The sequence below is a fragment of the Embiotoca jacksoni genome, unplaced genomic scaffold (genome assembly GCF_022577435.1).
Source record: "Embiotoca jacksoni isolate LCO1_2020_lvr unplaced genomic scaffold, fEmbJac1.0.p SCAF_24, whole genome shotgun sequence".
Lineage (NCBI taxonomy): Eukaryota > Metazoa > Chordata > Actinopteri > Embiotocidae > Embiotoca > Embiotoca jacksoni.
Window position 1 is genome coordinate 4,219,579 of NW_027185375.1, and position 19,543 is coordinate 4,239,121.

The 19,543-nt window shown below is 43.2% G+C and overlaps 1 protein-coding gene across 4 annotated transcripts in view; it reads right to left on the bottom strand.

Annotated features, from left to right (window-relative positions):
- Positions 1-19,543, bottom strand: part of nrxn2b (neurexin 2b) — a 658,484-nt gene that overhangs the window by 13,116 nt on the left and 625,825 nt on the right. For all 4 annotated transcript variants that reach the window (XM_069159139.1, XM_069159138.1, XM_069159137.1 and 1 more), the window contains 2 exons: positions 17,164-17,253; positions 4,821-5,143 (listed from right to left, as the gene is read on the bottom strand). In XM_069159139.1, the coding sequence (XP_069015240.1) occupies positions 4,821-5,143; positions 17,164-17,253 (413 nt within the window). The remainder of the gene's footprint in view (positions 1-4,820; positions 5,144-17,163; positions 17,254-19,543) is intronic.

Below are 19,543 nucleotides of genomic sequence, written 5' to 3' on the forward strand. Positions count from 1 at the left end.
GCCACATCTCCATCAAACTTGTATTTTTATTCAATCCATGCAGTCGGCTGCTTCACTTTTCCTCACTCGATTGTAAACAGCACATAATGAATCCTTTAAAATGTGCACTTGTCTAAATTAAATGACCAGGACATCAATAAACGCACACAGCAGGGTGTGTTTGTGGCCATTAATGAAAAATATGTTTATATAATCCAGTTTCTTGCAGACTAAATGTCAAATGGCTTCAGACTCCTGGAGTTACCACGGTTGTAATTTAGTGCAATATCTGTGGCACACTTATAAGCCCCCTATTCACAAGTTGCCCCCCTCCAACATCTGAAGCAGGCCACAATAGCAACACTGACTGTAATTTATTGGATGGAAAATTGCCAGGAGGCCCACTAACCCGGTGTACTGATTAATGCTGAAGGAGTAGCTCCAAACTCCAGTTTGACCTGGTCAGAACATTTTCCATCAGTCTCCAAGCAGGACCCACAAGGAGGCAACTCTGCAGCATCCTCGCATCCATCCATCCATCCATCCATCCATCCAGACAAATCAGTGAGATCCCAGCACCTGGGAGTGCTCTCAGCTGCAGACAGCAACAAGGCTGCAGCTTGTGATCTTAGTTTTATAACATCCTGACACCAAATGTGGGTCAGCGCGAGACAAGTGATGTGTCCAACTGTTTCATGGAAACCCACAGTACTAAGGGGTGAAGGGAAGGGGGAAAAGGCAGACCCCCACATGCACATCAAAAGGTAGATCTTTTATTCTAAGCATCAAAGCACATTATTCCACTATGATCAAAGCTGCAGCGTGGCGGGTAGCTCAGAGCTTTTGGAGAAATTGGAAATTTAGGTTTCTTGCTTTCTGCCACCCTAACTCGTCTCCACTGTGTCTTAGGTGCTGAAGAAATTCATTAGAGAGACATAGTCCCTGTCAGGTTTGTTCATTTCTGTGTTCTGTATTACTGTGATGTGGAGGGTAAAATTTTGTTGTGGGCTGCAACTGGAAATTGAAATTCCTTTCTCGTCAAAGGCATTCCTGACCAAATTCTCCAGTCGCCCCACGCTGGCTTCAGTGTTTCACGCGTTGGCTATAGAAATTGACACACAGTTCAAATAACCACTGGTAAATTATACTTTTTTGAGGACAAAAACTGAATTACCAAATTAAACCAAGCTACCACCACTATTACTTAACACAGAATCCCCGGACTCTCCCGAATGATGTCACAGTCCTTTAGATTTCTGTTGCCATGGTGAAGAGGCTAGTCAGAGACTTCAATTGCTGAATTTATCAAAAATCCCCTGTATGAATGTATAGCTCTGGCCATGCTTCACTGAGGATTGTTACCAGTCATTGCATTCTAATGACCGTAGATGGTTTAATCTTGAAACTGTTGGAGCTACCTTTAACACTGACCACCATAAAATGATGTTGTTTTCTGAAACTCCATGACCCGTCATTGTTGGAGCTACTTCAACGTCATCACACTGAGCAACCCCCACTGGTTACTAGTTGGTCTGTCCTTCAGAGTGGCTGAGCAAACCTTAAAGCAAACAGGGTTTCCAGACTATAATCAAAGCAAAGACTGAGGCTGTGAACAATACATAGCAGCTGTCAAGACCTTTAACGTTGAACATTTTTATTTGTAAGAATTTGACTACTTCTGAAACCTACATTGTCTGTGAAGGTTCTTAGTCATCCACAAGATGGTCAATCTAAGTTTTATCGAAAGGCATCAGGACTTCTTTTCAGTTTCTTGAAGATGTTTCGCCTCTCACCTGAAAGGTTTCTTCAGTTCTAACGAACTGGAGGGGAGTTCCAGGTTTAACTTCTTGTGGTGTCATTAAGACCTTGAGAATTGTTGGGATTCATTTAGGTCACAAGTGGGACTCAACCGGCCATCTTGTGGATCATTAAAAGTATACTATTTTGAACTTATAACACGATGGCCGGGTGGCTCGCACGTGACCTAAATTACTTCCAACAACTCTCAAGGTGTTAACGACCCCACAAGAGCACCTGGAGCCTTCTTCACGGGGTTAACGACCCCACAGGAAGTTTGCAGGCAATCTGTCCAAACTGTAACAAGCCTTACATTGCACATTACGAAACAGAGAGGCATTCAGTATGTGTTGACCTGTATGTGCTTCCCAAAGTTGAGTACAGTGACTGTGTGTGTTTCTGATTGAGTTTTTGGGGTTTTAGTCTTCCTTATCTGTTCATCTATTATGGTATGATATGAATCACCACCATCCAAACTGCTGCTGCTGCCACAAATACAGAAACAAACAACACTTCTATGTGCACCAGAGGCTTTTTCCCAGGACAAGAATACCAGACTGTGTCAAAGACCGAATCTAAAATATTTCATACTCTGCCTGGTGCCCCTCAGCCGTCCTAAAATCAATGTAATCCCCAACCTTTCGTAACTACTTAATTTTACTTGAATAGAACTGTGTTTGTTCACTGAAGCTTTTTTGTGTTATTCTATCTTTTCGTTGGTGGGAGCAGATGAGCTTTCCAGGCATTTCAACACCTCCCAGCAAATTAGAACAAATGCCAAAACAACAAATATTCCGTCACACCGGCATCATCTGTATGAATGATCAGGAAAGTGTTTGCCAACTATACGCCCCAATAATGCCTTTATGTTATTGTTGTGCACAGAAAGATATTGCCCGTCTGATCATTAAAGTAGATACTCATTGGTAATATCTGTTCATTCTCAAGCACATATCTTGAACGCTATTTTAGGCTGTTAGACTGTTCAGCTAGGTCCATAATCGTAATAAAGACGAAGCCGTTGAAATGTTTGTATATGATATAAAAATAGATACTTGGCAATAAAAAGCACTCTAAAGGTGGAACTGTGCTTTTTTTTTATGTCCAAACATAAGCGTCAATCAGCAAATGCAATTCCCATTAAGGCTTGTAACAACAGAAAGGCAGACAGCACTCGGAGTCCTTTGCTATCCTAAAATGGTTCCAGATAATTTATCAAACAGGGGTGTTTGCAACTGCCAATTTGACATCACAGAACGCTGCTGTAAAAGCTTGTGTGCTGAAAGCGGAAGGATGTTTCCGCCAAGAAGTCTGGAGGCCAGAGATATGATATTGAACTAAGTGGATGGCTACATGTGACATCTTGTATTCAGGTTCCACTGATCTCATGTTTAGACAGGAGATGCAGACACATTAAATCACAGACCGTTCATTTAAAAAAAGCCATGCCAGCCGGGTACACTCGAGACAATGTTTTAAAGGAGCTCTGACTTGCTTTTTAGCCCAAAACTTCTTACTTGCTTGTAAATACATGGTAGTAACAACCAAGACTGAAAGCAAGGTCTTTGGATGAACATTTTTAAACGGGACCACTTTCGTATATTGCCAGCTGCCATCACAGTGCTCCTTTGATGAGGCAGTGGAAGCCTCAGCAAGTGAATTTTATCAAAGTACAAGAGGAGGAAAACAACAAACTAACATTGTGGTTTTATTTGAACTGCATGTTTCCAACACACACTTTTGTGTATTGTGCACTTGTGCCATCAGCGGCCATTTCTGGACTTCACTCTAATTGGCACTGCTATTCAAAATGAGACGGATAGGAAATGTTTGAGATTGCGATAAAAGGATAAAGAGTAAGGTCTAAATATATTCTGGATCTGCTGATCATGGCTATCGGGGATGAGTGCAAATGGCTCGCCGACTGATCTCGGATAAGCTTCAGTGGACATGAACAGCGCTAATGAACACGGCAGAATGATAGAAATGTGCTGGTAATTGGCACCTTACCTCTATGTTTCCTGTATAAAAGTTTGCTGGACAGCTAAAGGATGGCAATTGACAGCTTTTAAAGACGCAAGCTTTCATTTAGTTAAGGTACAAAGTCTTGACAGTAACAGAAATAGCTGATAAATGTACATCCAGTTCTTCCACTGATGGCCTGAATCGCACTTGGTTCACAAGGCTTCACAGCAAAGTCTTTCTGCACCACACACAGCTTGTAGCTAATGATATTGGAGCATATCACCCCCTGTAACAAATGGATCCTGTTATTATTTCTTTTTATGAGTACTGGGCCTGGATGACCCGTCTCCTCCATCTTCAGGCATGTGGGCAGCAGCGCTACTGTTTGCTAATTGTTGCTTGCCATGATGGCAATATGTGCCTTTGTGCATCATCGTCAGGCCATAAATCCCAGGCTCTCGCATGGATGTGAAGTAGTCATAAATATAGGTTTATTGCACCCTGAGTTGCCGTGCAGCTTGTGCCCTAGGATTCCTCCTCATGATGCTCCTTCCCTCCTCCAACTGCAGTTGATTTGTCTGGATGTGCTGTGATTTCCCAGCATCCTACTCAGCCATATCATCTGAGAGGAAATCAAAATCGCAGCGTTGATTGGTCTAATAAGGCCAGCCACACAAAAGCTGTTCTGTAACTTCCTCCCAGGCAGAGGGCTGTTTGAACATCTGAATGTGGCTGAGGGCTAACAAGGGGGAGCTCACGCACAACACGGGGACGTGACCGTTTGACCTTGCAGCTGACGTATGATTTCTTTTGAAATGCACATGTACCCGTCCGAGCAGGAGACCATCTGGTTACTTGGTTATGCCGTTTAATCTTTCAAATATTTTTTTCAGCACTTTGAGATTTTGGAGGAACTTTGGAAAGCCAATTAAAAGTAACTGGCAATGTGACATCACAATGCACAGCGCAGGAATATCTCTGCGGCTGAGCGACTGGAACGGCAGGCTACTTTTAGCCACGGTTTGCTCTCGGTATGAATCATGCAAACGAGCTGGGATCACAGGCTCGTCATCACTCACCTGTGTGACACTGTCCCTCATGGTGGGCGAGCGCTGTTTGCGGGTGGTGGTTGTGGCCATGGTGGTGGTTGTCTCCATGATGGTGGTGGACATGTCAGCCAGCGGGGTGGTGGAGGTGGTGTCAGTGGTGAGCACCGAGGGCACGTCACCCACCAGCCGCAGGTTGCCCTGGGTCTGGACGTTGGGGTCGCCCTCGGCTGCCAGTTTGAGCACCTGCAGGCCGTTGTAGTACAGGCCTGAAATCTGGCCCTGGAAGTGACGCCCCTTCTCTCCACCACCAATTTTGATGAACGCCTGGCTGTTAAAGATGGTCAACTGGCGACCTGAGATGCGAAAGATGAGAAGGTCAGAGCGATGAAGTAGAAGAGAGAGGAAGTGGAAGTAAGAGAAAAGAGTAGAAGCCGTGAAGAGAGGGGAAGAAAAAGGAAGGAAAAGGCAAAGAATACAAATCAGCTCATGGTCTCTGAATGAGCTTGAACATGAAACACAAAGTAATACACAGGCAAAGTGTGAAACAGGGGAGATAGAGGGACTATTTCAATCACATGGGATTTCCTGGGTAACACTTTAGGGAGATTGGGCCCTGGCTTGCTGCAGTTGCAGCCATTATGGAGCTGGGCACGTGCCACGTTCCCAGAAAGGCAGCCTGAATCTGGCAGTCAAATAGATTGCAGGGGCAGTTGCGGATTGACCCTGAGACTGAAGGTTCATAGCAAAATGCATCTCATTTGCCCCGAGATGGAATATATTAGAACAATGCAGGTCTGTGTCACTGACCTCCAATGCACCTGAGCTGCACAATGATAAAGTACCTCTGCCAGCAGAAAAAAATGTCGCCCCGCTCTGCCATCCACAGGAGGAAAATGAGGTCCTCATTGGAAGGAAATGTTTAATTCAGCAGGGGCTGTTCCTCTCTGTGGTCATTACCATTCATCTGGATGGATAGATGGATGAAGGGAGGACAGGGTCGACCATTTAACCAGGGTCCAATACTAATGTGTTCCCAGGACTTGTGATGACGGGGTGGAGTAGGAGGGGAGGGGGGTCTGACAGGTGTAGTTTTTCTCCCTATATTTTCTCCAGCTGATGTCACTTCAGGTTTTTTTTTTTTTTTTTTTCCCCCTCCTCATATTTGCATTCCCATCTCCTCGGGGACATCCCATCACACCGGGTGGACCGATGCAAATGTTGACCCCTATTATGAGTCATGTGGATGTGTGGACAGAGGGAGGAGGGTAGAGGGACACTGTTGGACGAATGTGGGTTAAAAACAGACCTTATGAGGTAATTACTCAGAGGAAAAGGACCGGAGAAGCCAAAGAGCTTTTTATGGATTAATCAATCCCTGTATGGAAAGAGGGAGTGTGTTTGTTTGTCAAAAGGGATACTAGCCTAATCTGTGCATTTGAGAGTGAAATATCGACTCTAGAAATGGTGGGCTACCGAACTCTGAAATGAGAGAGCCCTGTGGCCTGAAGGGAACGTGTGCTTCTGTATAAAGTCCTTGCATGTGTCTATATTTATTACATCTTGTACGGGCATGAGAGATGACTCCACATCTTTTATGTTTGCACATTTGCACCTCATGTCAACTGCTGACGGTGGCTTCCGTTGAATGGTGACAAATGAATCCTCTGAAAAACTTGTCAATGTTTCTATTGTTCTCTCAGTGAGATTGTAAGTTCTGCTCATCAGTACTTGGGACAGACCCAGGTTCCATTTGTTTTCAATTAGGAGAGCGGAGATGGTGCTTCATCACTGTAATTATGATTTACTCTCCATCTATATGGGTGCATTTGTTCTGACATATGTGTAACACCCAGGTGGGTGGAACGACCAGACAAATAATGGCTATTAATGCACTTGTGTGTGTTCATGGGCATAAAAAGCACATCTTCACTATATGTGTGTATCTGTAAGTTTTCAGCAGAAGTGCTGGAGAGATAAATCTATTGCACTGAGATGGGCCATTACACGTGTCATCCCATTATCAGATCATTAGGCCCGTCAGGGACCCACGAGGGACCGAGCCCCCGTCCCCTAACGCTATAATGATGAGACTTAATGTCTGGCAAATGTGCTGTTGACATAATAGCCGAGTCTCACTCTATTATCTCATCACTTAGCATGTTTGGTGTGGGAGTGATACGGCGATAAATAAAATGAACGGTAAAGGATGGACAGATTGTCAAAGTGTGGACATCAGCTAGGAAAACACAGGAGAAGAGCCACTTTTGTGTACATACAGGGGTTAACGTTACACGTCAGGATTGAGAACACACGAACTCGGGAACGCACAAAAACAATCTCAGTCCACCTCCCGCCCACTTCCATCCTCCACATACATACACATTCACACACAGTGTCAGCCCAGAGGGTCTCCCGTTTCAAACAGCCCCAGTCGCTTCTGACTCTCCACTGAAAGGGTCACGGAGAAGTTGAGGACAGACATCATCGTCATCTGTGTCCCTCAATGTGGGCGCTCCTCTCGATTTACCAAACAGTTTGAGTTCCTCTATAAACACCCAACTCTCCCCTGAGTGTGAGCAAGTCTGAAGATGATCTGTTCCGACAGGCCAGTTTACTCCGGAGGAGTTAAGTGTATTGGTGTCAGAGTTACACTCTTAGCCAGTGACACAGTCATAAATAAGCCATATTGACAAATGGCTTATGATTATGATGCAGAGTAGGGGGGATTAGTAAGACCTCCATAAGTCACTGCACATGTGTATTGTGCCTTATTTCTGTAAGTGTCCAAGCATCCACTGGGTAACTCTAATTTAATGCCTTCTCCTTTGTAGAGAAAAAAAAAAAAAAAAAGTGCATGAAACAAGCCTTGAGGGCAGGAGAGCACTGTGGCGGCCATTTATGTTCATCCCAACTGAGAGAGGTAGAGCGATAAAAGAGAAAGGTGCCCTCTAGACTAGATGAAGGGAAATCAGTGTTTGTTTTGGTAGCTGTCTGGTCAGGATGAGACTCTAACAGGGCCTGATGAAGTTATTGTTTCAGGGTCTGCCGGGTCAAATCAAAAGTGACATGCGGTTTTAGAGCCAATTTTGGCAGCGGGCATGAGCGGGGTGGGGTGGAGGGATGGAGGGGTGGGAGGGCAGAGAAGGAAGCCTCTGCATGACAAGCAATCACAGCGCTTAATATGACAGAGCTGGATCTGGCGCTGCTGCAGAGAAGAGCGTGCGTGCGTGTGTATTTATAATAACTTATGAAATATGTCAGTGAAATGACCTTTATGTGTGTGATAGTTGGCCTTTTCAAGTAGTGTGTATTTGCCCAACATTTATTTACATACGCCTCTCCGTTTGTGTGTGTGTGTAGACAGCACACCACAAGAGGGTTTGCACATTGATGAGGGTCTATTGGACCAGTTCACAGGGACTGAGTGGCTGCTGCCTTTCTCCTCAGGGCTCTTAAAGCAATGGATGTGTAATGGGCAGAAGTGTGTGTGTATGGGGGGGGCTAACAGCCATACACAAAGCCATAATTAACTGCAGTGCAGAGACCAGAAGGGTCAGATTTCTGCAATGTGCCACTGTAGCTAAATTTCAATACTTCTATCCTTTGTTTATACATTTATCTACCCATCTGTCTAAATCTAGAGGTTTTGGGTGTTACTGTATCGGGCAGATGAGCAAGAATACTGAAAGACCTGAATCAATTGTTATTATAAACAATACCATCTTTGTCCGCCCCAGCGCAACGCAACTACTTGCACCCCTGCAAGAAGGTGTGTCAAAATTGTTTGGTAAAAACAACCAGAAGCACATCTCTGGTGCAGCTTGGTACATTGGTGAAGTAGGAGGGATGGATAATTAGAAGGTGTAACACAACCGACTTTGGTCATGGCCAATCAAATCAGCTCCTCTCATTCCCTTTAAAACCGCTCCGGCACAGCTAAATGTCCGTTTCGTAATGGTACTGTGAGCCGGCCTCCATGGGCTGATGTTAAATCGGAAGAGGGAACTAATATTAAAAATATCTATTTCACTATAAGAACTGATGCCCAATGTAGGAAACGGTTTGATGACCAGAATAAATTCCACGGCTCGGTTATATTTCAAGTTGTTGCCATGCCAAATGTTGCTAATTAGCATTTAACATAAAATTGCTACAGCAGAGGCTGATGGGTCACAAACTACAGTATTCCTGACACACATTTTGGCCTGATGGTGCATGCGGATGAAAAGCTTCTATCTAATAGTTAGTGAGATATTTCAGTTGAGCCCACAATTACAGACTGACCGACACAGGGTAACAAAGGCTTCTTTTCACGTAACCTGTTATGGTGCCTTGTTATCAAACTCGAACTGAGAATTTAGACTTCCAGATGTGACTGTTTCCCTCTGCGCTGGCCAAACACCGCGAGACACCTGCAGTCATTAAAACCTTGTAAATTGTGTTTGGCTCACAGATCGAACTATTCATGTCACAGTGCACAGGATGTTAACAGAATGATCTGTCTATCTGTCAGAAAAAAATGTGAGATTAATTCTTCTCCTCTTTTAGCTCTTTACATCCCCATCCTGACTCTGTCAGTCCTTATTACATTTAAATCCATAGTGTATATTCTTATTAAATCCATAGGGGGATATGGAATGAGCAGAATGGACTTCAACTTTGTCACAACAAAGAGGAGTAAAAATAGCTCAGAGTAATGAAGGGATATGCATAAACATGCTGGAAAGAAGCATAAAGAGTGAAGGAGCCGCCTGAAGATGACTGAGCAGTAACACACACAGCATGTTGTAGTTTTATGTGAATCTCTAGGTTTAGTTCAGATTGGTGAGGATTGAATTTCTTTTTTGGCTCATTTTAAAGGTTTCAGTGACTATAAATTATTCTTCAGAGGTGCTGTAGTTTGAAGTATCTTTGCTCCTGTTCTACAGCTCTGACTTTTAATTCCTTGCAGAAACATTGTGGTAATGACCCCTGCATGTCACAGCATCTTGTACATCTGGGGGAGAGTGGTTATTGTTACATTTATAGTGCAGTGTGCAGGTAATCGATAAGAAAGGAGATGTGAACTCCTACTGTACATCTTACACTGGTCTTTCATATTCCCATGAGCTTCCCTCAACATTGCCTCCAAAAAAGGATGCGAGCTTTAACTTTTATGAAGAAGTTTGAAGTTGGTCATCACTATTAACACTATTGACCTGTAATTTACTTCATATTTTATCCGGATGGGGAAGCTCCTGTGCTACCTATTGGGTGCTTGGGAAAAGAGAGAGATAAAGAAAGAGGAGGTCGGACAGGGACTGAGAGAATGGGGACATGAGAGATGACAGGAGCAAGGGAGGATGACAGACGAGGAGGACAGAGAAAGAGCGAGTGTGCATGAGGAGAGAATGTCAAAGAGACAGAGCGAGGGCACAGAGGGAGGGGCGGAGGGAGAGGATGACAGGCCCGATAAGAAGAAGAAGAAGAAGAATGACGCAGTTAAAGTCTGAGGAAGAGAAAGATATACAGTAATACACGTGAGTAAGATGGTAAGAGAGAAGTAGGAGGAAGAGTTAGTGAGCTGGTGAGATGAAAGGCAAAAGAAAGCAAAAAGAGGAAAGTGAATTGAATTGCTTCTCATGTAGAGGATATTAAATGCCTGGTGAGTCACCTCCAGCTTCACACACTAATTTTAAAGTGCTAAAGTCAGCTAATCACATGGTTAAGTTTGTGCTATTCACAGGCTTTTACGAAACGTACCTTTCTTAGCTTCAAGTCAGAGCTTCCAGCTGTATGAATCACTGCAGCCCTGTTGTTTGGCCAGTGAGGACGCTCACATAGAGGAAGTGGGTATACATTTACACAGATCTGGGAAGAATACCAAAATAGCACACTCGGCTGGATTTGCTGTCAAAAACACTAGTGCGAAAATCAACTTATTGTAAGGAGTCACACTATGTAAATTATACTTGCTGAAAAAAACCTCATGAAAGATGTTTTTAAAGGATAATTTAGGGTCTTTTTATAGTTAAAATTATTTGTTGAGAATGCTGAGAATGTTATGATGTCACTAAAAAAAAAGCGTCATATAGGGTGAAAAAAGACAACCTGAATTTCACGTGCAAAAAAAAATCCTATCACAATCACATTATTGTGCATTTGTGAAACATTTCTTTTGCCCTGGGAAAACGTGGTTTTGGAACATTTCATTTTCTACATAATTTTACCCCAGGTTATCGTGGTAAACACGTCATCACATTTGATCACATAATGTCCCAAGTGGAAAACATGGGAAACTCGTGTTATTTTCTGTAAGGGCAGTGACTTGCCGTTCAAAGAACTTTGAGATAGCAGCTGACAAAACCAATCAGTGATGAGAAAAAAAAAAAACTGTTCATGGAATTTTTTTCCTAAATTTGTACAAATTAGCATGAACATTGTTTTGAAAGCTTTACAGTGATTTGCCAGAAAATGAAAGGATTATGTAAAGGAGATGCAGTGGTGGTGCAGGAAGCTTATAGTCTTCAGCACGTGTATGTAAATGTCTACACGATTAATACAAACTATACAATAACTCTACGCAGTATATGATTCCATTTTTGAATGCTCTCTGCCTGTAATAAGAGATAACTACCTGCGTGCTCGCTTTACGTTTTACTTCCAGATTTAAATATTCTGGCCGGAACTTTGGCTTGTTTACAGCCTGATCTTGTGACTGCTTGTGTTGCTCTGTTGGACGTCGTGCACCCACATCACAGCTTTGGCTTTACTTGAGTGTTACAGTATGTTGCCAATACACATGGCAATGATGAGGAAACCTATTAAAGTACAATGGAAGCTGTAATAAATCAGAGGTTTTATTCATCGTATTTATGTCTATTCCTTCGAATTAGTTTGAGTTTCTCTTGATATGTTCATTTTTGGTGGCTATAATTGCCCACACAATAAATAATCTGTTGCAGAAAAGTTAAAAGCTGTGTGCGCCTCATTTCAATATAATGCAGCACCTGCACATTTAACTATCAGTTGGGAACAGGTGTCATCACTCTTGCCTGATGTCAGTTACAAATGGAGATTATTACTTTGACCAGAAGTAAACTGCCCTAAAAACTGCAGGAATAAAAGGAGTAGTCACACATTTCTGGCTGCAGCTTTGCATTGGTGCACCATGCTCCTGGACTTTTTTTTTGTTCCTTTTCTAAACAGCCAGAGAAATGGCTTGTCTCAGATGAACTGTGGTCGGTAATTACTAGCTGAGCCGAGCCGAACTGAGGAGTGGGCTGTGCTCGGGGCACGCTCGGCTTGCTAATGCTCAGATTGCTCGTGGGAGGCTGCGAAATAACGGCCGCGTGTCTGGAAAGGAGGGGCGGGGACGGGACGGCGGCTCGATGCCGGGCTTGGCCCCTCCCCCTGGCTGTGAACAGCTGACCTGGAGGAGGTGATTGTTGGAGGGGGGAGAGGGAAGGAGCGGAGGGCGGTGTGGAAAAGGATGATCTAGGTGTATATGACAGGATATGAAAAAGACTGCAGCTGGAGAGAGCGGTATCTTTCTCCCACCACCGTCATCATTACGCCTCTCTCATCTTCCTTCCACTCCTGTTATCTCACAGAGAGGAGGGATGCCACATGGCCGTGAGGAGCTTCTATCTGAAATGTTTTCTCTTAGCTGAGTTGCAGGGTGGGAGGGATGGCCCAGAATTCACCTCTGTCAATACACTGCTTTCTGACATACAGAACAGAAACTTGGACCGTTTTATGGGTTTGTGTTGACAGCAGAATTTCTAGTATCTGCATCAACAAACAAGAACTCCCTCTATTTCCATTTTCTTTTTTGAAGGAAGAAAAGAGAAAAAGGAAAGTGGAAGAAGATTCGAGCACAATGGGGGCGGGGTGGGATGCTGCCAAAGTCGATTATGAAGTGTTCCCAAGTTATCTTCTTGGCACAAGGCTCTATTTGGTAATTAAGTGCGTTTTGCTTTTTTACTCCTCAGAAGTTGGGCTGGTTCAGGGTAGAACACTATGAATTAATTGTGTTTGACAATGGAGATGAGGGGCCAAATGCAGCATGAAGATAGACTAAAAGCCCTGGGAGACAGCGTAGAGCCCCGAGGTCCTTGAAGGCAGCTGAGGGTGCTGCGATTGTGGCGGTGAATCTGCAGGACTCTGGAGACAGCAGATTTGGATTTAATCAGATGAGGCTCTATATCTGATCCTGTATCTGCATGTAGATCTTAAACAAGTGATACTGTCGAGGGAGACACAAAGGGAGATAGCACGGTGGTTAGCTGGGGACAATCTTCTCTCGTTTTATTCTCTCCAGCTGTGACTGCTGTTTTTAGGCCATTTCATGGTAGGGGACCATGAAATGAACATTAAAGAGGGACTTCTTTCCTGCCACAGAGACACTTTATTGCTGCTACTTCTCTACTCATGGGCAAGCATGTTAAAAATTCACTCCGTTTCCCCTCTGCATGTTTCAAATATGGCCACATTAGTGCTGTGGTTTGAAATGGAAAAAAAAAACAAGATAGTGCTCAGTGGGATGCAAAGCTCATCATGGAGTCGCTGAGAGACAGGCAGACGGGTTTGCTCTCTGCGGCCAGATGTGAGAGAATCTCTAAAATGAAGCTGGGATCATGAATAGCAGATCTGGACTGATGCCTAGCCTCGAGATTTGATTTGGGCTCTGGCCCCACACTAAGTGGGAGGACTTGATTGCTTTCGATTAGGGAATGGGGGAGCTCACACCAGACCATTAAACACTGAGCATTAAACCCAGTTCTCCAGCTCGCGTTTTAGGCCACACAGACATGCCGTCCTAGTATTCCTCCTGTCTTCTCCTCCCTGCACTCGTGTGGCTCGACTCCGAGCTTGATCGTCGGGCTGTTTGGAGAGCTCTGCGGGGAGAGACTCCGAGCCAGAAGAAGATGTAGCGTTTCAATTCTTCTGGGATCTTCCTTCGCTTTCTTGCTCATCGCTAAAGGGGAACACCTACGAGAAATTGATTCTCTCTGGTTATTTGTTATCTTTATTTTCTAGTGGAGCTCGAGATGAGACCAGGAAGCTGTGACACATTATCATCCCTTCAAAAGGAAAAAAAGGCAACACTGAAGTAGGGGGAATGCTTGCTAAGTTTTTGGTGAAGCCTGGTTCTGTTGGTCAAAGAATATAGAGGAGGATTTAAGGAGAGTGAAGGTCAGAAGAGACGGATAGAAAGTAGAAAACGTGGGATGATGGATCCATCAGAAAGAGGAGGAAAAGGGAATGCATCGGAGCAAGTTTTTTTCTTGGATAGAGCTGTTTAAAACTTTTGGAACTTAGGATTTTTCCCCTCCATTGGGTCTCTGTAATGGATGCCATTTTGGATTTAGTCAGAAGGCAAAGAGTTGGCCAGAGATGCTCACTCTGATATGCCTCACACGCAGTGGGGGAGATGGAATAAGGGCTTCAGAAAGAGATGTAGTGAGACAGTGCAGCTCTGCAGCACGGCTCTCCTCTCGGACTCTGCTGGCTCTGATGACTTCCATTAGATCTTGGTGCGACTGAAACACTGATATGTGCGAGGGAACGTGAGCGATTAGCAGTCTGATTTTCACTTCTGTGCACACACTAACGTAGACATGGAGATTTTCCAGCCATGCTGAAATTGACAGACTTGATGAAACACTGAGCGCACTTGATGAGGAGACCCACTGGGCTGATTGTTTTCTGTTCTCCGGTCAAGAACTCTGAAGCATGTTGAAACCCTCTGAGACGTTCATGTGAGAAAATCACCAGAGACTCAAACCCCATATTGGTTACGCAGCCTGGACCATTACAGGACATCTACAGTACTCCTGGATGGATGATCCAGACTGTTTACCACACACCTCCCATTCAAATACTCCATTCACCCTTCATAGCAAATGACATACAGAAGAATACATTGAAATACAATACAGCCATTTCCTTAGTGGTGAAAACAATAAATGTTAAAGGGACCTTCATTTATTTCACATTTAGTCTCAATGATCCAGAACTGGTGTGTCATGGTTGAATTTGGGTTTCGGTCACTTGCTTTGTTTTAACCCTCTGAGTTTTGCTTTCCATGGAGGTGAGGACGATGGGAAGGCGTTGTCACTTGGAGGAGTTGTTTCTTTAAGCAGGAGTTAGAACATTGTTAGCTTTTTTTGTTGTTGTTTTTGTCCCGTACGATTGCCGCAACCTGTCCAAGTTCTTCCAAATACTGACATCCAGGTCCGATAAAAATGTTAAACAAGATTTATAACAAGGTTATAACTGAGGGCTCTCTGAATTTGTCACCAGCAGGGCAAAGCTGGGAAATCTGTCCAATTACAAGTCAATTCACGGCTGTGGAAGACAGGGAGTCGGAGAGAAGCCCTCAGCGGTTAGTGTGGGTGGAGTTTGATTTGCTGTTAGGTGGTTAGATTCTGCTTAGAGGTTTCTTAGCTTTAATTTCTATCCGCTTCCTTATCAAAGCAACAAACAGCTTTAACCCTTTGAGCTTGGAAATGTCCGCTAATCCTCTTCAGCATCTAGACTAGCATGTCCTTTATGAAAGCAGCATCTTAGAAATGCTCTTCCAGAACCACTTTGCCTCTTCAGTCCATGACGTGTGTACGACATTTCTCTAATGAATCAAATCATATTGGCAAATAAGCGACCTTGTTCCCCCTTTTTTTTTTTTTTTTTTTTTTTTTTTTCTTTAACATGCACCCTGATCAAAGCCTGCACTTGAGGTTTGATGCGATTTATCTGTTTATTTCTCCTCCCTACTTTCTCCCAGTGCTCTCATCTAAATGACTGGATGCAGACTCATTTCAAACTATAGAAGAAAGGGAATAATACATTTAGTTTCAAGCTCATTCTCTTTAGAATTTCATAGCATGCACAAATCATTTCATAAGTGGGCAAGTCATTTTTTATTGATCCGCTTTTTCATTCAACTTTCATCTCCGAAGCCTTTTTAATTCTGATTTGTGTCCTAACTACCCTCGGCAAAAGTGCATTCCCTGACGCACAGCAGGAGAGCAAGAAGTCAGTTTATAGGAGCTGGAGATGAATGCAAGGATTGTTTTGTTTTCATGAAATAAATATGGAAGCTCTTCATTTATCTTGTTTGTCTGTCGCATGAATACTTCATTTTGCTCTTGGAGACAAATTTTGGCTTCTGCATTCATCAATGTGTTATCATTCGGAATACTGTTTCAAAGGAAGCCCTAAAGCTAATTGGCTTGAAACGCTTAATTCATGATAATCTCAATACATCTCTCATGCAAATAGAACAGCTAATGCAAACATTACTGTAAAGTATTTTAACATTCAGACATTCTACACCAAAACCATCCATTTATTGAGATTCTTATCCCTGTACTCTTTTTTTTTATTCTCTTACAGCTAATGGAACTGTGTGCTCTTGTTTCTCATTTCTTACCAGAAGGACACAAGAAATGAGCGTCTGCAGTCCTTTGATTGAAAGAAACTATTTACTGACTCAAGTCCATTGATCTAATTTATTGGACTCCTCTCTATTTATACAAAGAATCAACCACCTTCAGCAGCACAAACACACGGCACAAGACAAAGACAAAGAGGTTGGGACATTTGGCACTCAAAGGGTTAAAGAATCATCACTTTGATAGGACCGCATTCAAAACTTACGGCACTAGTTATGCATAAAGTTGGGCGGGAAAATGGCGCCCAAATGAATGTAGACGGTCAACAGTCCCTTTAACGTTTAGTGACTTTCATGGGGGATTCTTTTTGTTGAAAAGCCAGTGATAAAGTCATACTTTTTCTTTTTTGGTTTGGTTTCGTGAGTTATTAAATATATGGTCAATACAAGTTCACATTCAGCCAACAAAAGACACAGGAAAGAAGCAGATGGAATCAGTAGGCTGTTTACATGTGGTCAGGTTATTAGGGGGTTATGTTGGGTTATTTGGGGGTTAATGCTCTGAAGAGATGCAGCCCCAGTTTAAGGTGCTTTGGATAAGGTCCCCTGGATATCTGCAAATCAAAGCTTGAGAATGGTTTTACTATTGAAAACTATGTAAAGTATTTTTTTCAAAGCCAATTATAAAAAATTAAGATGAACTAGATCCAAAAGTAAATGTGATAGAAAACAACAAATCTTCCAACAATGCCTCATTTCCAGCTTGGTTTCCCATCACTGGAGATAAAAATAAGTGAGATGAATTAGTATTTGATGTATCAGCCAGTCATAATTAGGCTTGTTTATACATTTGCAGTGGATTATCGGGGACCTATCGGTGTGTTAAAGAGCCAAATCACATTCACCCCTGTTGCGTGGAACTGCACCTCCTCCAGAGTGGTGGTTAACGGTAGGTTAGGCGGTTAGATCATTAGTGGAGTTAAAGGGATTTATTACCTTTGTCGAGTAGCCACTCGTCAACTACCCGACCAAGTCGGTATGGAATTCTTTGTCTAGCAATAGCCAGGCGCTCATTATCAAAGTTCCCTTTAAGAAATTTGGAGAAGACAAATTAAGAGAGGTTACAAAAAAATCTGGAAGTTGAAAGGTTAGAGGTTAGAAGGGCAACATGGCAAATGTTTAGCAAGTTATGTACTTTAAATCAGCTTTAATTAGGACAGGAAGAACTTGAGGATGTGTTTTTGGGCTGGTTTGGTTGGTTAGACAAGTTAACAGCTGTCTAGTTTCCTTGAGTTTAAATGATTTTTAAAAAAATGTACTAACATGTTAAACAGATTTATGAATTATTTAGATAGAGTAGGATTACATTTATGGTAGTGCTAACTTATGTTAGCTGCCCGCACAGTCAATACACTTTAGAAAAGAATAAGAAGTAATGAAGTAGATTCAGCTAGAACCGCACACAGAACCAGCAGTGAGTGAAAAACAGAATTATTACATAGTGAGAAAAGAAAGCAGAAAAAGAGACATCTCAATGTCAGCAATAAACCATTGTTATTTCACATGAGCAGGAGATAATCACACAGCACTAAAACGCATTTCATGGTTGTTTCAAGGAAGACATATTTTAGTTCCCATCGCACACAAAGAGTTGCTGATTAGCAAATCACCACCTCCCAAATCCGACAACAGGATGACGTTCTCCCCGTGGAGAACTTTGAATCCGACTCCTCTCCTTCAATAACGTGAAAAGGATTGAGTGAAACCGTCGGCACACTGTTTTTCTCAGGTTTTTTCCGTATGCATTAATGGACCACTTGTCAGTGGCACTCGGCAATTAGCATCACTTCATCAGCATGTCAAAGAAGTTTCATCGCTGCTGTGCGAACGTATTATCCCTCACTTCACTTCAATCAACCTCGGGGTCATGCTGCGTACATCTCTAGCACTGTTAATAGAGACGGAGCTGGAATTAGGGGAGATGAGGGTTGATGGTGGCCAGCCTGGAGGTTAGATGAAGTCTAATGTGGTGGCAATGTCAGAGGATTAATTAGGAGTTATTGTCTATGTAAAACAGCAATCTTTGCAGATTATAGGCTAAAAAAAAAAAAAAATCAAAGAGCTCTGCTAGCACAGTGACTTCTAAAAATTGGTTCAGGGAATCCCCTGGTGTCCTTGAGGAGGTATGAAGTTGTGAGGGGTTCCCAAAAATGAGGAACATGCTATTGTCACTATAATATATGGGGAAATTGCCCATAACTGTATCACTAGCTATAGTACAATCTGAGGAAGACGGGGTTTGGACCTGGACTGGAGTCGAGAAGAAGTTTGAGATATTAATTGTTGGAAAATGCTGATGAAATTATCTGCAGAGAGGCGAGTCTGAGCCTGAGGGAGAGTTTGGAACCAGCGTGGAAGCAGTAAACACAGGAGCTCTGAAGTATATCCTGCATCCTCACTTGTGTACTTTGATTTCGCTCCACCCCCATCCCCACCCCCCTCTGCACTGTGCTGCTGCTGCAGTGATCTAAAATAGACCACCTTATCAGTTCTGCAGTACCTACTTCCACTCCCCAGGGGTCTCTCTACCCACGCCTGCCTGCGCAATAGTGCCTCACACAGGCAGAGAGGAGATTGGTGGTTTGCACGTGTGCATACTGTATACGAAGAGACGCAGCTGTTTGCGCGTGGGCACGAGGGCCACAGTGAGAAAAGATAATGAGAAGTGAGCAGAGATGCAGGGAAGCAAGGAGAAAGGCTGGGTTGCATGATAGCTGGCAGATGGACGGAGAAGAATGTAGCACAATTAACATGTGAGAGCAGGAGGCTCCCATGTAGCAAATATGACTCAGTGTGGCTGCACCTGTAGCTCTGTGTGCTCATCTGGGGTGAGAACTGACTAACAGATGCAGGACAACAGAAAAATGGCAGGTAGGAAAATTGTTAGTGGAGTTTTTGTACAATGAATAATTCACAGTAACGGTGCTTTTCACCTGCCATAACTCTTCGATTAACGGGGTCCGTAAAACCTTTTCTTTATTTTCCTCGTAGCTTGTAGTAACTTGAAACCCTCAAGTATGAATCTCCTGTATTGAGGCCGATTCATATTTTATTGGTGGTCTTCCTGTGATTTATGAATGTGTGTCCCCCCCCCACCGAAACACAAATTGCTCTAAATGAAAAGGAAAACTGTATTGCTGCAATTACATGCATGTGTTCACATCACAGTTCAAATTAGCTAGGTACTTCTCTGCCTTCTGGAAAGGCAGTGCAGCAATTATGGTGCACATACAACCCCGTTTTTAGTAATGACATGGGCACTTTGCTGCAATCACTGAATTAGGGAAGGAGAGACATATGCTCCTGGTAGCAGAGG